This window comes from Hemitrygon akajei, chromosome 27 (genome assembly GCF_048418815.1).
Source record: "Hemitrygon akajei chromosome 27, sHemAka1.3, whole genome shotgun sequence".
NCBI lineage: Eukaryota > Metazoa > Chordata > Chondrichthyes > Myliobatiformes > Dasyatidae > Hemitrygon > Hemitrygon akajei.
In genome coordinates this window covers 2211494-2235023 of record NC_133150.1, presented here as the reverse complement: position 1 = coordinate 2235023, position 23530 = coordinate 2211494, and the positions used below count along the sequence as shown (strand labels likewise).

The 23530-nt window shown below is 44.0% G+C and overlaps 1 protein-coding gene across 1 annotated transcript in view; it reads left to right on the top strand.

Moving 5' to 3' along the window:
• Positions 1-21054, top strand: part of LOC140717086 (myosin-binding protein H-like) — a 71373-nt gene extending 50319 nt beyond the window's left edge. The window contains exons 7-11 of the mRNA XM_073030272.1: positions 4736-4895; positions 8640-8776; positions 18983-19169; positions 20175-20219; positions 20815-21054. Of these exons, the coding sequence (XP_072886373.1) occupies positions 4736-4895; positions 8640-8776; positions 18983-19169; positions 20175-20191 (501 nt within the window). The 3' untranslated portion in view covers positions 20192-20219; positions 20815-21054. The remainder of the gene's footprint in view (positions 1-4735; positions 4896-8639; positions 8777-18982; positions 19170-20174; positions 20220-20814) is intronic.
• The last annotated feature ends 2476 nt before the right edge of the window (positions 21055-23530 follow it).

The window sequence follows — 23530 nt, the reverse complement described above, 5'->3', positions numbered from 1 at the left end:
ATGGCGCTTTCAAACCTTTAACCTTTCCTTTCAACCGTACAGGAACATAAAGATTCTGTACCCTCATAATTTCACCCTTAAATGACCTCCATTTCTCTATTACATCCTTCCCATAAAACAACTTGTCCCAATCCACACTCTCTAAATCCCTGCGCATCTCCTCAAAGTTAGCCTTTCTCCAATCAAAAATCTCAACTCTAGGTCCAGTCCTGTCCTTCTCCATAATTATATTGAAGCTAATGCTATTGTGATCACTGGACCCGAAGTGCTCCCCAACACATACATCTGTCAGCTGACCTATCGCATTCCCTAACAGGAGATCCAACACTGCCCCATCTCTAGTCGGTACTTCTATGTATTGTTGCAAAAAACTATCCTGCACACATTTCACAAACTCTAAACCATCCAGCCCTTTTACAGAATGAGCTTCCCAATCTATGTGTGGAAAATTAAAATCTCCCACAATCACCACCTTGTGTTTACTACAAATATCTGCTATCTCCTTACACATTTGCTCTTCCAACTCACGCTCCCCATTAGGTGGCCTATAATACACTCCTATCAGTGTTACTACACCTTTCCCATTCCTCAATTCCACCCAAATAGCCTCCCTAGAGGAGCTCTGTAATCTACCCTTCCAAAGCACCGCCATAAGATTTTCTCGGACAAGCAATGCAACACCTCCTCCTCTGGCCCCTCCTACTCTATCACACCTGAAGCAACTAAATCCAGGTATATTTAGTTGCCAATCACACCCTTCCTGCAACCATGTTTCACTAATAGCTACAACATCATAATTCCAGGTATCAATCCACACTTTAAGCTCATCCACCTTTCTTACAATGCTCCTAGCATTAAAATAGATACATTTAAGATACTCTCCACCTCCTCCTCTCTTTTCATCCCTAGCAATGCATTCAAATTTATTATCCTTTTCTTTCTTCTCCCCTACAACTTCGGGCTGAGCGCATCCCTTCTCCATCACCTGCCTTTCCTCCCTCACACGCTGTCTACTTACTTGCTCTACTGGTGAACTAACCTCCTCTCCCATAGTTTCCTCAAATTGATTTCCGCCCCCCCATCTTACTAGTTTAAAGTCTGCCCTGTAGCCCTAGCAAACCTCCCCGCTAGGATATTGGTCCCCCTAGGATTGTGTAACCCGTCCTTCTTGAACAGGTCACGCCTGCCCCAGAAGAGGTCCCAATGATCCAGAAACTTGAATCCCTGCCCCCTGCTCCAATCCCTCAACCACGCATTCATCCTCCACCTAATTCCATTCCTACTCTCACTGTCGCGTGGCACAGGCAGTAATCCCGAGATTACTACCTTTGCGGTCCTTCTTCTTAACTGCCTTCCTAACTCCCTATACTCTCGTTTCAGGACCTCTTCCCCTTTCCTACAGATAAGAAACATTCCATTCAAATTTGTAGATAAGAGTTAACCACTCAGATAGCCTTTATTCAAATAATGCAATTCCAAGAAGCTTCCAGAATGATAGAAGGAGTTGAATGATGGGGGGGGGGGGGTACACTGAACAATGGCATGTACAATTGTATATACATATTGTGACCACTAGGAATCATACTAAAAATTTACATGCATACAGTTAGTTACAATAGACAATAGACAATAGGTGCAGAAGTAGACCATTCAGCCCTTCGAGACTGCACCGCCATTCTGAGATCATGGCTGATCATCTACTATCAATACCCGGTTCCTGCCCTGTCCCCATATCCCTTGATTCCCCTATCCATAAGATACCTATCTAGCTCCTTCTTAAAAGCATCCAGAGAATTGGCCTCCACTACCTTCCGAGGCAGTGCATTCCAGACCCCCACAACTCTCTGGGAGAGGAGGTTTTTCCTTAACTCTGTCCTAAATGACCTACCCCTTATTCTCAAACCATGCCCTCTGGTACTGGACTCTCCCAGCATCTGGAACATATTTCCTGCCTCTATCTTGTCCAATCCCTTAATAATCTTATATGTTTCAATCAGATCCCCTCTCAATCTCCTTAATTCCAGCGTGTACAAGCCCAGTCTCTCTAACCTCTCTGCGTAAGACAGTCCAGACATTCCAGGAATTAACCTCGTGAATCTACACTGCACTTCCCCTACAGCCAGGATGTCCTTCCTTAACCCTGGAGACCAAAACTGTACACAATACTCCAGGTATGGTCTCACCAGGGCTCTGTACAAATGCAAGAGGATTTCCTTGCTCTTGTACTCAATTCCCTTTGTAATAAAGGCCAACATTCCATTAGCCTTCTTCACTGCCTGCTGCACTTGCTCATTCACCTTCAGTGACTGATGAACAAGGACTCCTAGATCTCTTTGTATTTCTCCCTTACCTAACTCTACACCGTTCAGATAATAATCTGCCTTCCTGTTCTTACTCCCAAAGTGGATAACCTCACACTTATTCACATTAAACCGTCATCTGCCAAGTATCTGCCCGCTCACCCAGCCTATCCAGGTCACCCTGAATTCTCCTAACATCCTCATCATATGTCACACTGCCACCCAGCTTAGTATCATCAGCAAATTTGCTGATGTTATTCTCAATGCCTTCATCTAAATCGTTGACGTAAATTGTAAACAGCTGTGGTCCCAATACCGAGCCCTGTGGCACCCCACTAGTCACCACCTGCCATTCCGAGAAACACCCATTCACCGCTACCCTTTGCTTTCTATCTGCCAACCAGTTTTCTATCCATGTCAATGCCTTCCCCCCGATGCCCTGAGCTTTGATTTTACCCACCAATCTCCTATGTGGGACCTTATCAAATGCCTTCTGAAAATCGAGGTACACTACATCCACTGGATCTCCCCCGTCTAACTTCCTGGTTACATCCTCGAAAAACTCCAACAGATTAGTCAAGCATGATTTACCCTTGGTAAATCCATGCTGGCTTGGCCCAATCCTATCACTGCTATCTAGATATGCCACTATTTCATCCTTAATAATGGACTCTAGCATCTTTCCCACCACCGATGTCAGGCTGACAGGTCGATAGTTCTCTGTTTTCTCCCTCCCTCCTTTCTTAAAAAGTGGGATAACATTAGCCATTCTCCAATCCTCAGGAACTGATCCTGAATCTAAGGAACATTGGAAAATGATTACCAATGCATCCACAATTTCCAGGGCCACCTCCTTTAGTACCCTAGGATGCAGACCATCTGGACCTGGGGATTTGTCAGCCTTCAGTCCCATCAGTCTACTCATCACCGTTTCCTTCCTAATGTCAATCTGTTTCATTTCCTCTGTTACCCTATGTCCTTGGCCCATCCATACATCTGGGAGATTGCTTGTGTCTTCCTTAGTGAAAACAGATCTAAAGTACTCATTAAATTCTTCTGCTATTTCTCTGTTTCCCATAACAATTTCACCCAATTCATTCTTCAAGGGCCCAATATTGTTCTTAACTATCTTCTTTCTCTTCACATACCTAAAAAAGCTTTTGCTATCTTCCTTTATATTCCTGGCTAGCTTGCGTTCGTACCTCATTTTTTCTCCCCGTATTGCCTTTTTAGTTAAGTTCTGTTGTTCCTTAAAAACTTCCCAATCACCTGTCCTCCCACTTACCTTAGCTCTGTCATACTTCCTTTTTTTTTTTACATTTTACATTTTTTACATAAAATGCTATTAAGTATAAATAGTTAAACTGTAAAGAAAATAACAATGATATAGCTAAGCCAACAACATCTAGGATAAGGTTCTAACATGTGTCAATACATTCATACATATGCACCTTGTCCTTCAATACGGTTCAGACAGCAAGTCACCACTGTACTCAACATGAGTGGGACAAAACTCCAGAGATCCAGGTTCAATCCCCACTATGTTGACTATGTGGAGTTTGCATGTTCTCCCTGTGACCACATGGTCTTTACCAGCCCATGTGCTGCCTGGTTTCATCCCACATTACCAGAGATGGGAATGTGGAATCACAATCATGCTTATTTCCACTGCCATGTGTTGCAAACTCTGTTGAAATATGGCAGCAGTACAATGAAAGATGCAAGTTTTAAGATGCACTCTGTGGCCGCTTTATTAGCATGGGTGGAACCTGGTGTGGTCTTCAGCTGCTGTTGCCCAACCACTTTAAGGTTCAATGTGTTGTGCATGCAGAGATGCTCTTCTGAACACCACTGTTGTAATGTGTGATTATTCGAGTTACTGTTGCTTTCTTGCCAGCTTGAACCAGTCTGGCTATTCTTCTATGACCTCTCTCATTAACAAGGTGTTTTCACCCACAGAACTGCTGTCCTTGGATGTTTTTTGTTTGTTTCACACCATTCTCCATAATTTCTAGAGACTGTTGTGTGTAAAAACCCATGAGTTCAGCAATTTGTGAGATAGTCAAATCACCCCATCTGGCCCAACAATCATTTACTTAGATCCCATTCCTTCCCCATTCTGAACAACCACCAAACCTCTTCATCATGTCTGTATTGAGTTGCTGCCACATGATTGGCTGATTAGATTTTTGTATTAACAAGCAGATGTACAGGTGTATCTAATACAGTGGCCACTGAGTGATGATAGATAAATAAACAGTGAGGTTGTGTTCATGTGAACTAAGTGATATAAGTATCAGGGAAAAGGGGGGGGGGGGGTTGATTGTCGGCATGGACTCGATGGGCCTGTTTCCTCGATGTCTGAATCTGAGTTTGATGCTGTCAGGGATATAAAGTCCTTGCCCTGGTGACGAACTCTCCTTCTTCCATGGCAGGAGTGGTTCACCGTGATGGAGAAATCACACGCCACCACCTACACCATCTCCAACTTGGTAATGGGCAACCACTACAACTTCCGTGTCTTCTCCGAGAACCTGTGTGGACTCAGTGAAACAGCAGCACTCTGCAAGGACACTGTCTATGTCCCCAAAGAGGGTAAGGATCTGGCTCACCACACAGACATAGACCATAAGACATAGGAGCAGAATTAGGCCATTCAGCCCATCTACTCTGCTTCACCATTCTATCATGGCTGATCCTGGATCCAACTCAACCCCATACACCCGCCTTCTCACCATATCCTTTGATACTCTGACCAATCAGGAAACTATCAACTTTCACCTTAAGTATACCCACGGACTTGCCCTCTACCGCAATCTGAGGCAGAGCATTCCACAGATTTACTACTCTCTGGCTAAAAAATATTCCTCTTTACCTCTGTTCTAAAAGGTCACCCCTCAGTTTTGAGGCTGTGCCTATGCTCTCTTGCTCTGGATACCCCCACCATAGAAAACATCCTCTCCACATCCACCCTTTCTAGTCCTTTTAACATTCAGTAGGCTTCAAAGAAATTCCCCACTTCCAAATTCCACTGAGTACAGGCCCAAATCTGCCAAATGCAGATTTCTTCCGATTTGTCCAAGTCCTGCTGCAATTGCATTGCTTCCTCAGCACTACCTACCCCTCCACCTATCTTCGTATCATCCGCAAACTTTGCCACAAAGCCATCAATTCCATTATCTAAGTCATTGACAAACATTGTGGAAAGTAGCAGTCCCAATACTGACCCCTGAGGAACACCACTAGTCACTGGCAGCCAACAAGAAAAGGCTTTCTTTATTCCCACTTGCCGTCTCCTACTGGTCAGCCATTTCGCTATCCATGCCAGTATCTTTCCTGTAAAGCCAAAGAATTTTATCTTGTTAAGTAGCCTCATGTGTAGCACCTTATCAAATGCCTTTGAAAAATCCAAGCAAATGTCACACACTGCCTTGCCATTGTCCACCCTGTTTGTTACTTCCTCGAAGAGCTCTGATAGATTTGTCAGACAAGATTTCCCTTTACAGAACCCATTCTGAGTTTGAATTATTTTATTATTAGTCTCCAAGTACCCCAAAACTTCATCCTTAATAATAGACTTTTCCAACCACTGAGGTTAAGCTAACTGGCCTATAATTTCCTTTCTTTTGCCTTCCTCCATTCCGAAAGAAGAGAGTGACATTTGATAGATAGATAGATAGATAGATACTTTATTCATCCCCATGGGGAAATTCAACTTTTTTCCAATGTCCCATACACTTGTTGTAGCAAAACTAATTACATACAATACTTAACTCAGTAAAAAATATGATATGCATCTAAATCACTATCTCAAAAAGCATTAATAATAGCTTTTAAAAAGTTCTTAAGTCCTGGCGGTAGAATTGTAAAACCTAATGGCATTGGGGAGTATTGACCTCTTCATCCTGTCTGAGGAGCATTGCATCGATAGTAACCTGTCGCTGAAACTTTGCAATCTTCCTGTAGTCCAGGACCATGCTGGAATCAAGTGATTTTTGATAGATCATGACCCATGCATCTATTATCCTTCAGCAACCTCTCTCAGGACTCTGGGATGTAGTCCATCTGGTCCAGGTGACTTATCCACATTGAGTTTGCACTTTTTCCTGACTCCTACTCCCTGACCTCTGGCACACTGCTAGTGTCTTTCACAGTGAAGACAGATGCAGAGTACCCATTAAGTTTATCTGCCATTTGTTTGTCCCCATTACTACCTCACCAGCATCATTTTCCAGTGGTCCAGTATCAATTCTCACCTCTCTTTTACTCTTTATATAACTGAAAAAACTTTCAGTATCCTGTTTTATATTATTGGCTAGTTTGCCTTCATATTTCATCTTTTCTCTTCTTATAGCTTTTTCAGTCGCCTTTTGTTGGATTTTAAAAGCTTCCCAATCATCCAACTTCCCACTCACTTTTGCTACATTATATGTCCTTTTCTGGGTGCTTATGCAGTCCTTAACTTCCCTTGTCTGCCATGGTTGCCTACCCCTGCCATTTGAGAACTTCTTTCTCTGTGCCTTGTGAACTATTCCCAGAAACTTCAGCCACCTTTGTTCTGCCGTTATCCCCACCAGTATCCTCCTCCAATCCACCTGGGCAAGCTCCTCTCTCATGCCTCTGTAATTCCCTTTAGTCCATTGCGATACTGATACATGTGACTTATGCTTCTCCCTCTCAAACTGAAGTAAGAATTCAATCATATTATGATCACTGCCTTCTAAGGGTTCCTTCATGTTAAGCTCCCTAATAAGATCTGGGTTATTACACAACACCCAATCTAAGAAAGCCTTTCTCCAAGTCGGCTCGAGCACAAGCTGCCCTAAAACCCAATCTTGCAGGCATTCAACAAATTCCCTCTCCTGTGATATGACACTAACCTGATTTTCCCAATCCCCTTGCATATTGAAATCCCCCATTACATTTGTGACATTACCCTTATTACATGTTTTTTCCAGCTTCCTTTGCAATCTCAACCCCACATGTTGGCTACTATTTGGATGCCTAAATTTGATTCCTATTATAGTTTTTTTTACCCTTGCAATTTCTTAACTCCCCCCATACAATTCAACATTCTCTGACCCTGTATCACCTTTCTAAACGTGAAATTCCATCTCTTATCAACAGAGCCACACCACCGCCTATGCCTTCCTGCCTGTCCTTCTGATACAAAGTATATCCCTTGATGTTAAGTTCCCAACTATGGACTTTGTTCAGCCACAATTCAGTGATGCCCACAACATCATATCAACCAATCTCTAACTGCGTAGAAATTCTTCCGGCTGATTCCAAATGCTATACATCTTCAGTCCTACATTCTTCACCCTTGTGAATTCGGCTTTGTGCTACAATTTAACTCTTTGCTCTGTCTGCATTTGTACCCAATTATTGTCTTGTCCTTCCTCACATTCATGTTACACCCATCATCTACCTGTAAACCTGCTGGCTCATCCTCAGCTCTAATATGTGGGTTCCACCCCCTGCCATATTAATTTAAACCACTCCCAACTTCTAGTCAAAGGCAGGCAAGATGGAAGTAGGCAGCACCATCCCAAACCTGACACTTCCAGCTTCCCCGGGATCAATTGGGCAATCTCTTCTCTGGAGTCACCCAGCCACCAAAAACTCCTGCAGCAGATAATTCCAGACTCCCCACCCCCTAGATGAAGTTCCTACACAACTCTGTTTTAACTGATCAGGATCAGAATTGGAATTAGATTTATTGTCTCTGACACATTTGTGAAGTTTGTTGTTTTGCAGCATCATACTGGACATAAAACTATACCCTCAGTTATGATAAGATAAAAAGCAATAAGTAGTGCAAAAAGTGAGCAAAAATAGTTTGGCACTGCCCATGGGTCGGTTCATTGTCTGTTCAGAAATCTGATGGGAGAGGGGAAGAAGCTGTTACAAAAATGTTGTGTCTTCAGGCTCCTGTACCTCCTCCTTGACTGTATTAATGAATAGAGTTTAACTAGAAGTCCTGGGTAGTTCCTTGTGATGGATGCCGCCTTTTAGAGGCACCATGTTTTGAAGATGTCCATCCATACCAGGCTGTGATGCAATCAGCTGCAATGCTCTCCATGGTACATCTGTAGGAATACCAAAGCTCCCTATTTATTTGTTTGTACAATTTAACACTGATTGGTGGAGCCCGTGGAATCACTATCTGGTCCTTCTTCAATGACCTATGAAGATAATAATTAAATGCTAGTCTGGATCATTCATGTCTGATATCAACTCCTAGCACTCTGCTTTAAGTCTGCTCTGCATGCTGATGCTCACGATGGCTGAAGGGCCTGTTTCATGCTGTATAATGGCTGTCTATCTCTGTCTCAGGTAAAAAGTACAGCCCACCTGAGTATAAGGAGAAGGACTTCACCGAACCCCCTAAATTCACTCAGCCGCCAGTGGACAAGACCACCACGGTGGGATTTACCACCAAGCTCTTCTGCAGTGTAAGGGGTAATCCCAAGGTAAGATGCATATCTCAGTCCCAGAGGCTTGCAGTCAAAGGCCCATGTCATGAGAGTTGTAACTGTACAGTTGGAATTATCACATCCCAAAATCTCACAGTCAGGCACTCACTTCAGCCCATCAAGTTAGCTCTGCTACTTCATCACGACTGATCCCAAATCCCACTCAACCCCATACACCTATCCTCTCACCATATTCCTTGATGCCCTGACCAATCAGGAATCTATCAACTTCTGCTTTGAATATACCCATGGACTTAGATAGATAGATAGATAGATAGATAGATAGATACTTTATTCATCCCCATGGGGAAATTCAACTTTTTTTTCCAATGTCCCATACACTTGTTGTAGTAAAACTAGTTACATACAATACTTAACTCAGTAAAAAATATGATATGCATCTAAATCACTATCTCAAAAAGCATTAATAATAGCTTTTAAAAAGTTCTTAAGTCCTGGCGGTTGAATTGTAAAGCCTAATGGCATTGGGGAGTATTGACCTCTTCATCCTGTCTGAGGAGCATTGCATCGATGGTAACCTGTCGCTGAAACTGCTTCTCTGTCTCTGGATGGTGCTATGTAGAGGATGTTCAGAGTTTTCCATAATTGACCGTAGCCTACTCAGCGCCCTTCGCTCAGCTACCGATGTTAAACTCTCCAGTACTTTGCCCACGACAGAGCCCGCCTTCCTTACCAGCTTATTAAGACGTGAGGCGTCCCTCTTCTTAATGCTTCCTCCCCAACACGCCACCACAAAGAAGAGGGCGCTCTCCACAACTGACCTATAGAACATCTTCAGCATCTCACTACAGACATTGAATGACGCCAACCTTCTAAGGAAGTACAGTCGACTCTGTGCCTTCCTGCACAAGGCATCTGTGTTGGCAGTCCAGTCTAGCTTCTCGTCTAACTGTACTCCCAGATACTTGTAGGTCTTAACCTGCTCCACACATTCTCCATTAATGATCACTGGCTCCATATGAGGCCTAGATCTCCTAAAGTCCACCACCATCTCCTTGGTCTTGGTGATATTGAGACGCAGGTAGTTTGAGTTGCACCATATCACAAAGTCCTGTATCAGTTTCCTATACTCCTCCTCCTGTCCATTCCTGACACACCCCACTATGGCTGTGTCATCAGCGAACTTCTGCACATGGCAGGACTCCGAGTTATATTGGAAGTCTGATGTGTACAGGGTGAACAGGACCGGAGAGAGTACGGTTCCCTGCGGCGCTCCTGTGCTGCTGACCACCGTGTCAGACCTACAGTCTCCCAACCGCACATACTGAGGTCTATCTGTCAAGTAGTCCACTATCCAATCCACCATGTGAGAATCTACTCCCATCTCCGTTAGTTTGTGCCTTAAGATCTTGGGCTGGATGGTGTTAAAGGCACTAGAGAAGTCAAGGAATGTAATCCTCACAGCACAACTGACCCCATCTAGGTGAGAGAGTGATTTGTGCAGCAAATACGTGATAGCATCCTCCACTCCCACTTTCTCCTTATACGCAAACTGAAGAGGATCCTGGGCGTGCCTGGTTTGTGGCCTCAGATTCTGTATTATCAGCCGCTCCATGGTCTTCATCACGTGCGACGTCAAGGCAACAGGTCTGAAGTCATTCAACTCCTTTGGTTGTGGTTTCTTCGGTACCGGGACAATACAGGATGTTTTCCACTGTCTGGGTACTCTTCTCTGCTCCAGGCTCATGTTGAAGATGCGTTGTAGTGGTTCTCCCAGCTCAGTCGCACAGGCCCTCAGTAATCGTGGGGAAACTCCATCCGGTCCAGCCGCCTTGCTGGTACAGATCTTCCTCAGTTGACCTTCCACCTGTGCAGCCGTAATCCTGGGCGTGGGCAAGGTCTCCTGTGAGTAGCTATTTTCCTGTGAGGGAAGTAAGCCTGGTGTGGATTTCTGCGGTGAGGATGAGATTGAGCTGTCGAACCTGTTGAAGAAGTTGTTCAGCTGGTTCGCTTTCTCCACATCTCCACTTATGTTCGCCCCCCGCTTTGCACCGCATCCGGTGATGATCTTCATCCCATCCCACACCTCCTTCATGCTTTTTTTCTGCAGCTTTTGTTCTAGCTTCCTCCTATACTGCTCCTTTGCCCCCCTTATCTGTACTCTGAGTTCCTTCTGAACTCTTTTAAGCTCCAACCGATCACCATCTTTAAAGGCCCTCTTCTTCTGGTTTAGGAGGCCTTTGATGTGACTAGTGATCCAGGGCTTATTATTGGGATAGCAGCGAACAGTTCTAACAGGGACAACGGCATCCACACAAAAGTTAATATAGTCCATTGTGTGACCTCCTCAACGCCCCCACAGAGTCCCCCTTGCAGTACATCCCAGTTAGTAGTACCGAAACAGTCTCTCAGGGCCTGTTCAGCTTCAGGAGTCCACTTCCTAAAAGAGCGTGTGGTAGTGGGATGCCTCATCACAATTGATTTATATCTGGGCTGTAACAAAACCAGGTTGTGATCAGCTTTCCCCAATGAAGGCAGTGGGGATGCACTATATGCCTCCTCTACGTTTGCATACAGTAGGTCAATAGTCCTATTACCCCTGGTGTAGCAATCCACGTACTGGGAGAAAGCAGGTAGTGTCTTGTCCAAAGTCACATGGTTGAAGTCCCCTGTAATTATCACCAGTGCCTCAGGGTGCTGTGTCTGAAGCCTAGCAACAGCGGAGCTGATGACATCACACGCTACCGTTGCGTCGGCACGCGGCGGGACATACACATTCACCACAATGACGCTTGCGAATTCTCGAGGCAGGTAATATGGCCTCATACTCACGGTGATCAGCTCAATATCTCTTTCACAAACGGAGATCTTTGTACTCACATGCCCGGGGTTACACCATCTTACGTTAATGTAGACTTGGCCTCCACCGCAGTCTGTGGCAGAGCATTCCACAGATTCACTGCTCTTTGCCACCTTAAGACCTTTCAATTTGCATAGCACTTCATCCTTTGTAATCGCAATGGCACTCACTCCTGCTCCCTGACACTCACGGACCTCTAGTGTCTTCCACAGTGAAGACAGATGCAAAGTACCAATTAAGTTTATCTGCCATTTCTTTGTCCCCCATTACTACCTCACCAACATCATTTTCCAGTGATCCAATATCAATTCTTACCTCTCTTTTACACTTTATATAACTGAAAATTCTTTTGGTATCCCTTTATATTATTGGCTAGTTTGACCTCATATTTCATCTTTTCCCTTCCTATGGTTTTTTAGTTGCCTTTTGCTGGAGTTTAAAGGCTTCACAATCATCCAACTTCCCACACACTTTTGCTACCTTTCTGCCCTTTCCTTGGCTTTTATGCAGTCCTAAACTTCCTTTATCAGCCATGGTTGCCTACTCCTGCCATTTGAGAACAACTTCTTCTGTGGGACATAGTTATCCTGTGCCTTGTGATTCCTTTTATACCCTTCAACAAGTTCATGGCTGGTGTACTCCCAAACCATATTTCATCTTCTCGATAGTCCTCGATCCCCTGATCTCTCTGAAATGTACCCACTTCCACTTTCAATACCCCAGTGATCACAGCCACCAACCACACACCCCCCCCACTGCAGAGCAGAGAATTCCAGAGACTCTCCACCTTCTACAAGATGATGTTGTGACATACCTCATTCTTAAATTACCAGAATCAGAATCAGAATCAGGTTTAATGTTCCTGACATGTGTTGTAAAATGTGCTGCTTTGCAGCAGCAGTACGGAACAATGCATAAAAACTACTATAAGTTACTATAAGAAACACACACACACACACGCACACACATCTATAAATAGGCAAGGCAAAAATTTAAAAAATCTCAAAATAAAAATAAAACGAGCAAAAATAGTGAGGTATGTTGATCGTCCATTTAGAAATCTGATAGCAGAGGGCAAGAAGCTGTTCTTAAAATGTTGAGTGTGTGTCTTTAGGCTCCCAGACTTCCTTGCTGGTGGTAGCATTGAGAAGAGGGCATGTCCTGAGTGGTGGGGGTCCTTAATGGCTGGAATTTCTGCTCCTAAATCATACACTCTTAATTTCTTATAACTTCTGGAAGCAATTCAGAAGGCGTAGGATATATACACTCCAAAGATGAAGAAGTATTCTAAAGGAAAGATGACACAAATGTGGCTAACAAAAGAAGTCAAAGTCAACATAAAAGCCAAAGGGAGGACATATAATAAAATAAAAGTTAGTGGAAAGTTAGAGGATTGGGAAGCTTTTAAAAAGCAACAGAAAGTCATCAAGAAGGTAAAGATGGAATATGAAATAATATTAAAGAAGATACCAAAAGGTTCTTCAGATGCATAAAGTGTCAAATAGAGGCAGGAGTGGATATTGGACCACTGGAAAATGATGCTGGAGAGGCAGGAATGAGGGGCAATGAAATAGTGGATGAACTGAATAAGTATTTTTGAATCAGTCATCACTGTGGAAGACACCAGCAGTTTGGAGGAAGTCTTCAAGAAGGGACAGAGGCAGAAGAAAGGAAACCATAGGCCTGTTAGTCTGACCTCAGTGGTTGGGAAGATGTTGCAGTCGATTATTAAGGATGAGACCTCAGGGTACTCGGAGACACATGATAAAATGGGCCATAGTCAGCATGGTTTACTCAAGGGAGAATCTTACCTTCCTGGAAGTTCAAAATCTGTTGCAATTCTTTGAAGAATTGACAAGAAAGATAGACAAAGGAGAATCGGTTGATGTTGTGTACTTGGATTGTCAGAAGGCCTTTAAACAAGGTGCCACACATGAGGCTGCTTAACAAGCTATGAGCCTATGGTATTACAGGAAAGACTCTAGCATGGATAAAGCAGTGGCTGATTGACAGGAGGCTAAGTATGGGAATAAAGAGAACATTTTCAGGACAGCTGCCAGTGACTAGTGGTATTCCACAGGGGTCTGTGTTGGGACTAATTTTTTTTACATTATATATTAATAATTTGGATGATAGAATTGATGGCTTTGTTGAAAAGTTTGCAGACAATATGACCGGTGGAGGGGCAGGTAGTTTTGAGGAAGTATAGAGGCTACAGAAGGACTTAGCCAGGTTAGGAGAATGGGCAAAGAAATGCCAGATGGAATACAGAGTTGGGAAGTGTATGGAAATGCACTTTGGTGCAAATGGACTTGTGCAGGATCCCCTAAAATTTAATTTGCAGGTGGATTCTGTGGTGAGGAAGGCAAATGCAATATTAGCATTCAAGGACTAGAATATAAAAGCAAGGATGTAATGTTAAAACTTTGTAAAGCACTGGTGAGGCCTCACTTGGAGTATTGTGAGCAGTTTAAGGCCCCTTATCTTAGAATGGATGTGCTGAAACTGGAGAGTTCAAAGGAGGTTCACGAAAATGATTCCAGGATTGAATGGCTTGTCATATGAAGAGTGCTTGATGGCTTTGGGACTGTATTCACTAGAATTCAGAAGAATGAGGGGGATCTCATTGAAACCTATTGAATGGTGAAAGGCCTTGATATAGTGGATGTAGAGAGGATGTTTCCTATGGTGAGAGAGTCTAAGACCAGAGAACCTCAGAATAGAGGGGTGTCCTTTTAGAATGGAGATGAGGAGGAATTTGTTTAGCCAGAGGGTGATGAATCTGTGGAATTCTTTGTCAGAGGCAGCTGTGGAGGCCAAGTCTTTATGGATATTTATTGGTCAGGCATAAAAGGATATGGGGAGAAGGCAGGAGGTCAGGGCTGATAGGAAAACTGGATCAGCCATGATGAAATAGTGGAGCAGACTCTATGGGCCTAATGGCCTAATTCTGCTCCTACATCTCATGGTCTTAATGATGGTTGCAGCTGCTTTGAGGCATCTCCTTTTGAAGATATCCTTGAAACTGGGGAGACGGTAGCTATGATGGAGCTGGCTGTTCTTGATGAAACTTTTACAACCAGTATTAACGTGGTATGCTGTCACCAGCTGGACTGATGCAATTTATTTGAATCACCTACCATTAAACAGCAATTATGCAATGTACACTCAACAGCCAATTGATTATGGTTTACCTGTACCTGATAAAGTGGCTTCTGATGTATGTTGGTGGTCTCCTGCTACTGTAGCCCAAGACTTTCAGGTTCCATGTGTTGTGCATTCAGAAATGCTCTTCAGCACACCACTGTTATATTGTGCGGTTATTTGAGTTACTGTCACCTTCCTGCCAGCTTGAACCAGTCTGGCCATTCTCCTCCGACCTCTCTCATTAACAAGGCACTTTCACCTGCAGAACTGCCACTCACTGGATGTTTTTTTTTCACTTTTCCACTGTTTACTCTAGAGAATGTTGTGCATGAAAATCCCAGGAGATCATCAGTTTCTGAGAAACTCAAACCACCCTGTCTGGCATCAACAATCATTTCATGTTGAAGTCACCTGGATCACATTTCTTCCCCAGTTTGGTGTTTGGTCTGAACAACAACTGAACCTCTCAACCATGTCTTCATGCTTGTATGCATTGAGTTGCTGCCATGTGATTGGCTGATGAGATAAATTAACATACATAAAATACTGGAGGAACTCAGCAGGCCAGGCAGGATCTATGGAAAAAAGTACAGTCAACATTTCAGGCCGAGACCTGGGAAGTTGATTGGTGCAAGACATAAAGGGCTGGAGAAGAGGGAATCTGATCGGAGAGGACAGAAGGCCATGGAAGAAAGAAAGGGGGGGCGGAAGCACCAGAGGGAGGTGATGGGCAGGCAAGGAGATGAGGTGAGAGAGGGAAAAGGGGATGGGGAATGGTGAAAGGGGGGGTGGGGCAGTACTGGAAGTTCGAGAAATCAATGTTCATGCCGTCAGGTTGGAGGCTACCCAGACGGAATATAAAGTATTGTTGCTGCAAACTGAGTGTGGCCTCATCATGACAGTAGAGCAGGCCATGGATTATCATATGAGAATGTGATGGGAAGTGAAATTAAAATGGATGGCCATTGGGAGATCCCACTTGTTCTGGCGGACAGAGTATAGGTGCTCAGCAAAACGGTCTCCCAATCTATGTCGGGTCTCACTGATATACAAAAGGCTACACTGGGAGCACCATACACAGCATATGACCCCAACAGACTCACCTGGAAGGACTGTTCGGGGCCCTGGATGGTAGTGAGGGAGGAGGTGTAGGGGCAGGTGTAGCATTTCTTCTGCTTGCCAGGAGGGAGATCAGTGGGGAGGGACAAATGGACCAGGGAGTGTCTAAGGGAGTGATCCCTGCAGAAAGCAGAAAGTGCAGGGAGGGAATGATCTGCTTGGTGGTGGGATCCCGTTGGAGATGGCAGAAGTTGCGCTGGTGGGTGGTAGGTGAGGACAACGGTGACCCTATCCATGGTAGGGTGGCAGAAGGATGGGGTAAGACTAGACATGCGTGAAATGGAAGATACATGGGTGAGGGCAGTGTTGATGTTGGAGGAAGGGAAGTCCCTTTCTTTGAAGAAGCAGGACATCTTCTTCGTTCTGGAATGAAAAGCTTCATCCTGAGAGCAGATGCAGTGCAGACAGAGGAATCGAGAGAAGGGGATGGCATTTTTGTAAGTAACAGGGTGGGGAGAGGTATAGTCCAGATAGCTGTGAGAGTCCATGGATTTATGATGAACATCAATAGATAAGCTGTCTCCAGAGATAGAGAGAGTGAGATTATTGGAAATAGAACAGGTAAATGTGAGGCAAAGTTGATAAAGTCAAAGAGCTTGGCATGGGTGCAGGAAGCAGCCCAATGCAGCCATTGATGTAGCATTGGAAAAGTGGGGGCAGACACCAGTGTAAGCTTGGAACATAGACTGTTTCAAGCGGCTGACAAAAAGACAGGCATAGTTGGGACCCATGCAAGTGCCCACCATAACTATCCCTTTTGTTTAAAGGAAGTGGAAGGAGCCAAAGGAGAAATAATTAATAGTCAGGATAAGTTCAGCTAGACAGAAGATAATTAGATAATTGCATTAATGAGCAAGTGTACTTAAGTGACCACTGAGTATTATCAATAGTTTTAGACCATAAGACATAGGAGCAGAATTAGGCCATTCATCCTAATCAAGTCTGCTCCACCATTCTATCATGGCTGATCCCGGATTCCACTCAACCCCATACACTGGCCCTCTCCTCATATCCTTTGATGCCCTGACTGATCAGGAAACAATCAAATTCCGCCTTGAATATACACACGCACTTGGCCTCCACCAGTCTCTGGCAGACCACAGTTTTACTACTCTCTGGTTCTTTTTACCAAAATGCATTATCATACATTTCCCAACACTGTATTCCATCTGCCACTTTTTTGCTCTTTCTTCCAATTTGTCTAAATTTTGGGCCCCATATCTCAGAAAGGATGTGATGTCATTGGGGAGAGTCTGGAGGAGATTCACAAGGATGATCCTGGGAATGAAGGGGTTAACATACGAGGAGCATTTGGCAGCTTTGGGCCTGTACTCACTGGAATTCAGAAGAATGTGGGGGGGATCTCATTGAAATCTATCGAGTGTTGAAAGGACTAGTTAGGGTGGATGTGGAGAGGATCATGGCACAGCCTCGAACTTGAGGGGTGACACTTTAGAATAGAGGTAAGGAGGAATTTTTTTAGCCAGAGAGTAATGAATCTGTGGAATGCTCTGCCACAGACTGCGGTGGAAGCCAAGTCCATGAGTATATTTAAAGCAGAAGTTGATCATTGCCTGATTGGTCAGCACATCAAAAGATATGGCAATGAGGCAGGCATATGGGGTTGAGTGGGATCAGGGATCAGCCATGATGAAATGGCAGATCAGACTTGATGGGCTGAATGGTCTAATTCTGCTCCTATGTCTTATGGAGTGTAAATTGCATCGTCTCCTCAATCCACGTTATTATTGGTTGCAAAGTGTTTCATCCAATACTCAGGCAGCTCCATCGTGAGCAGTAGCCACCTCACCATTGAGGGCACCTTCGAAACATGATGTTTCAAGAAGGCAACATCCATTATTAAGGACCCTTACCATGTACATTACTACCATCTGGAAAGACCTAAAGACTCACGTTTAGAAACAGCTCCTTCTCCTCTACTATCATTTGTTTGAATGATCCATGAACCCGTGCTCTATTCCTTTTCTCCCCCAACAACACTGCCTCATTATTCATCTTCTGCTCCTTGTGACATGCTAATTTTTAAGTCCAGTTAGTCTGAGCACACTTGTGTGGCCATTAGATGGTTCAGCAACAGTCTTCTGCCCCACCGCGGCACAGTGTCCCAGATATATGAAGGGAATCCCTGCAATTTTCTCAATTAGTTTTTCATATTTAACAGTTGCCCTGATTAATCGATGGCCAAATTAACCAGAATCCATCCACACACACACACACACACACACACACACACACACACACACACACACACAAATATAGTACATTTTGTTTATTGCAATGCACTGTTGCAGTAGAACAATAAATGTCAGTGATAATAAACCTGATTCTGATTCAGAACTGCATATTACAACTAATTATAAATCATCACACCATAACTGGTTGCACTTCACCCTGTGTCACCGATTTGGTTGTGTTATAACCCATTGATAGATAGATAGATAGATAGATAGATAGATAGATAGATAGATACTTTATTCATCCCCATGGGGAAATTCAACTTTTTTTTCCAATGTCCCATACACTTGTTGTAGCAAAACTAATTACATACAATACTTAACTCAGTAAAAAATATGATATGCATCTAAATCACTATCTCAAAAAGCATTAATAATAGCTTTTAAAAAGTTCTTAAGTCCTGGCGGTAGAATTGTAAAGCCTAATGGCATTGGGGAGTATTGACCTCTTCATCCTGTCTGAGGAGCATTGCATCAATAGTAACCTGTCGCTGAAACTGCTTCTCTGTCTCTGGATGGTGCTATGTAGAGGATGTTCAGAGTTTTCCATAATTGACCGTAGCCTACTCAGCGCCCTTCGCTCAGCTACCGATGTTAAACTCTCCAGTACTTTGCCCACGACAGAGCCCGCCTTCCTTACCAGCTTATTAAGACGTGAGGCGTCCCTCTTCTTAATGCTTCCTCCCCAACACGCCACCACAAAGAAGAGGGCGCTCTCCACAACTGACCTATAGAACATCTTCAGCATCTCACTACAGACATTGAATGACGCCAACCTTCTTAGGAAGTACAGTCGACTCTGTGCCTTCCTGCACAAGGCATCTGTGTTGCTAATTGGCTAATTTCTTTGTTACCTTATAGCCCAAGATCTGCTGGTTGAAAAACAAGGCCTTGCTTGACGATAACCCAAAGTTCCGGATTCTGACCAACGAGGGCATCTGCACCCTGGAAATCCGCAAGCCGTCGAATTTTGACGGGGGCGTCTACACGTGCCAAGCTGTGAACATGTTGGGAGAGGTAGCAGTGGACTGCAGGCTTGATGTGAAGGGTGAGCGAGAATGGACTGGAATTTCACAGCCCCAGGGTTTGTCAAAATGCTTCCAAGCAATTGGAAATTGAATTGATTTATTCTGAGATACAATGAAAAGCCTGTGTTGTACTGTTCACACAGAGCATTGAGGTAAAACAATAACAATACAGAATAAAGGTACAACAGCTACAGAGAAAGTGCAGTGCAGGTTGTTCAAGTTTCAGGATTGACATTTCGGTCACTCGGTGAGTCCCTTCATCAGGATGTGAAAGAAAGTTGAGAAGTCAGAGTAAGAAGGTGGGAGGAGGGGAGCAAAAAGTTCTAGGAGGCAGGTGATAGGCTACATTGCCTCCTCTTTGATGGGAGTGGGACAGTCTATTCCAAAAATGTACAGAATAGGATTACTGACTCGTGGGCATGCGATGTTAACACTGGAAACATTGTAACATTTGCCGGCTGCCCCACCACACATCCTTCGACTTTGTTGGTCACTGACGCAAACAACACCTTTCACTGTATGTTTTGACATCTTAATGTACATGTGACAAGTAACATTAATCTTAATCTTAAAAATTGATGCACAATTAAAGTTAATCTAAATCTTAGTAACAAATCTAAATCTCTGATAATCCGGCAGCCTTCGCACTTTCAAATGTTGTGGACCATCAGAAGATTTTAAAAAATTACTATTTCACAGTTTTTACTTAGCAGACAGTAAGCAGTATATTTTCCTGTGACTTTAGAAGCAGGAACAGAAGTATTAGAGACCCTGTCTCTTGCCACAAGCCCATCCACCTCACTGATTTGTGGTCTTCTGGACCCATTCCCAGCTCCGACCACACTGCTGGCCCACAACTCACATCCTGGCTCTGCCTGCACACTGGAGCCTCAGCTCACACTCAGGACTAAAGAGCGAGGCAGATGCCGGGCAGTTGGGGTTTCTGAATGGTTGGGTAATTAGGGTTTGCCTCTCTCCATTTCTCTGTCTTCTCTAACTACATCACTCTCTCTCTCTCTCTCTAGCTGCTTCTGTGGCCTAGTGATACGTGGACCTATCAGAACAAGCAGGTGAGGCTCCCACTCGGGGCAGACATGGAACCAACATTTAACGAGAAATTGGGTTCAAACACACACAATCACACATGTACATTCAACACCCCCACACACATGCACATGTACACATATTCACAATCACCCATAAACACATCTCCTCCCACATACATACAGCCACACACACGCACAAACACATGCATTGGGTGTGTGTATGCATTAATTAGTGTGTGTGTGTGTGTGTGTGTGTGTGTGTGTGTGTGTGTGTGTGTGTGTGTGTGTGTGTGTGTGTGTGTGTGTGTGTGTGTGTGTGTGTGTGATGGTCAAGGTGGTCAATAGCCAAAGGGTCTGTAGGTGTGCACCCACCTTCCCACTCACCTGGCCTCATCAATCACCTGCCAACTTGTACTCTTCACCCCACCTTCCTCCATCTTATTTTGTCTTTTCCCACTTCCTTTCCAATTCTGACCAAGGGTCTCAGCCCAAAACATTGACTCTTTATTCCCCTCTATAGATGCTGCCTGACCTGCCGAGTTCCTCCAGCATTTTGCATGTGTTGCTCTGGATTTGCAGATCACTTGTGTTTATGATGTTTTGTTTTTGTCGCTCACAGATGCATTTCTTGTCAGCTTTCTCCTGCCTTGATAACATTGAAGGATGTCCTCCCGCTGGAAGGTCGGCCAGTATTTAGAAGCACAGAGAACAATGTGTGTCCCTGAGTCGTGCAGTCAGTCAAATCTCTCTTCACATGTCTGTACCCTGACATTTTAAACAGTGTGTGACTTTAGTCAGGTGTCATGACATTGAGACTTGGCAATGAATGAATCTACAAATAAAAAAACTATAAAAAGTTCCAGCATGTGGGTATTCAATAAAAGAAACTGCACACAACACAGATTCTGTGGGACAGAGAGCCCAGTCATGCAAATTGCACTGTGAGAAATACTCCAAGCTCACGGGGCGATGTTGACACATCAAGCTACACAGAGCAACACTTGCAGAAAAACTTGATCAGTGGCAGATCTGTTAAGCACAGAGAGCAGGTTGAACAGCTCGAGGCCTGGTGCCAGGCAAACAAACTCTTCCTCAATGAATCAGAAACAGAATCTGGTTTAATATCATTGGAGTATTTTGTGAAATTGTTGTTTTTGCAGCAGCAGTACATTGCAATATATAATAATAAAAAAACATAAAATACACTAAGTGTATATAAAAATAGAAAATTAAATTAAATTATTAGTGCAAAAAGAGAAAGGAAAAAACTACAGCTGTAGTTTTCATAGGTTCACTGTTCATTCAGAAATCTGATGGCAGAGGGGAAGAAGCTGCTCCTGAAACATTGAGTGTGTGTGTTCAGGCTTCTGTACTTCCTCCTTGATGGTAGCAATGAGAAGAGGGCATGTCCTAGCAGATGGGTATCCTTAACGCTTTTTGAGGCATCGCTTTTGAAGGTGTCCTTAATGCTGGGGAGGCTGGTGGCCTTGATGAAGCTGGCTGAGTTGGCAACTTTCTGCCACTTTTTCAAACCCTGTGCAGTGACCCCTCACCACGCCATGCAACCAGTCAGAATGCTTTCCATGATATGCCTGGAAATTTGTGAGTGTCTTTGTTGACATACAAATTCTCCTCAAACTCCTAATCAAATATAACCAAAACAACGGAAATGGTTATCGACTTCAGGACAAATGTACCACTTTTTACACTCCTGGGAGTGCATATCTCACTCAACTTCTGATAGCCCCACAACTCATCTTCCAATAAGGAAAGCTCACCAACACCTTTATTTTCTGAGGACGCCGACGGAGATGGACTATGCACATCAATACTAATGTCCTTCTACAGATGTGCAGTAGAGAGCATCCTAACAAGCTGCAGCACTACACGGTGCAGCGGACAGGAAGGCTCCACAATAGGTAGTCAAAACTGCCCAATGCATCACTGGCACCAGCCTACCCACCATCAAGCACATATAGGTGCCGGACAGAAAGATCAGCAATATCGTGAAGGGTCTCATCCACCCTGCTCACGGACTGTTTGTCCCACTCTGATCAAGGAAGAGACTAAAGAGCCGCCAGACTCAAAAAGTTACTTTCTCCATAAGGCTGATGAACACAATGCAACCATCCCCCACCCCTATTTTATCATTTCCTGTCAGAGTCACCTTATGTACACACACTCCTACCCAGCATCACTTTATGTACACACACTCCTACCCAGCATCACTTTATGTACACACACTCGTACCCAGCATCACTTTATGGACATACACTCCATCTGTGTATAGAAGTTATCTTATGTATTTATATTTATTGTTTTTTATGATTACTTTCTTTATTTCATTGTTTTTTTGTGCTGCATCGGATCCAGAGTAACAATTATTTTGTTCTCCTTTACACTTGTGTAGTGGAAATGACATTAAATCTTGAATCTTAAAGGAAAAGGTTGCTGACATTTAAGGAGGGACTTCCATTGAGTTGGCAGACAGAGATGAAGTCTGACTACTACACAGAAACCACTGTGCCACCGTGCAAGAGATACAAGTTCAGTCCCAACCTCCGACGCTGTTTGTGGGGAGTCTGCACGATCGCCTCACAACAACATGGGGTGCCCTTGGGCTTCCTGGTTTTCTCCCTCATCCCAGATATTTGGAGATTGATGAGTTAACTGGCCACTCTGAATTGGTGCATTGGTGGGTAGTAATTCTTAGAGGCACTGTCGGCTATGTGGAGAGCGTGGCATTACAGCAAAGTGAATAGTTGGTGGGCAGCATGGTCCTGCTGGCAGAAGGGTCTGCTTCCACATTGTACCAGACCATTCGGCCCTTCAAGCCTGTCCTCCCGTTCAATGTGATCACCACAGCACAGTACAGGCCCTTCAGCCCATCATGTTGTGCTGACCCTTTAACATATTCCAAGATCAATCTAAACCTTCCCTCCCTCATAACCTGAAGCAGATCTACTTCCCTAAGAGACCAATTCATGATCTATGCTGGTGTCAGCTCCTTTCCTCAGCCAGTTTTCCATTGCTCTCCATTGTTAAGATTGGATAGATTTATTATTGGATTGATTGGCCTCTTCATACTCCTCCGATCTACACACCTATCCAAAGGATGAAAATGAACTTGCATATACCTCTTCTGCTCATAGCTTGTTCCACCCTCTCAGAGAGGTAGATCCCCTTCAGGTTATGAGGGAAGGAAGGGTTAGATTGATCTTTCAATATGTTAAAGAGTCGGCACGACATGATGGGCTGAAGCACCTTTACTGTTCTATGTTCCATGTTCTATTGTAGCCCATTGTCATAGTGTCATAGAGATACGTCTGTACTCT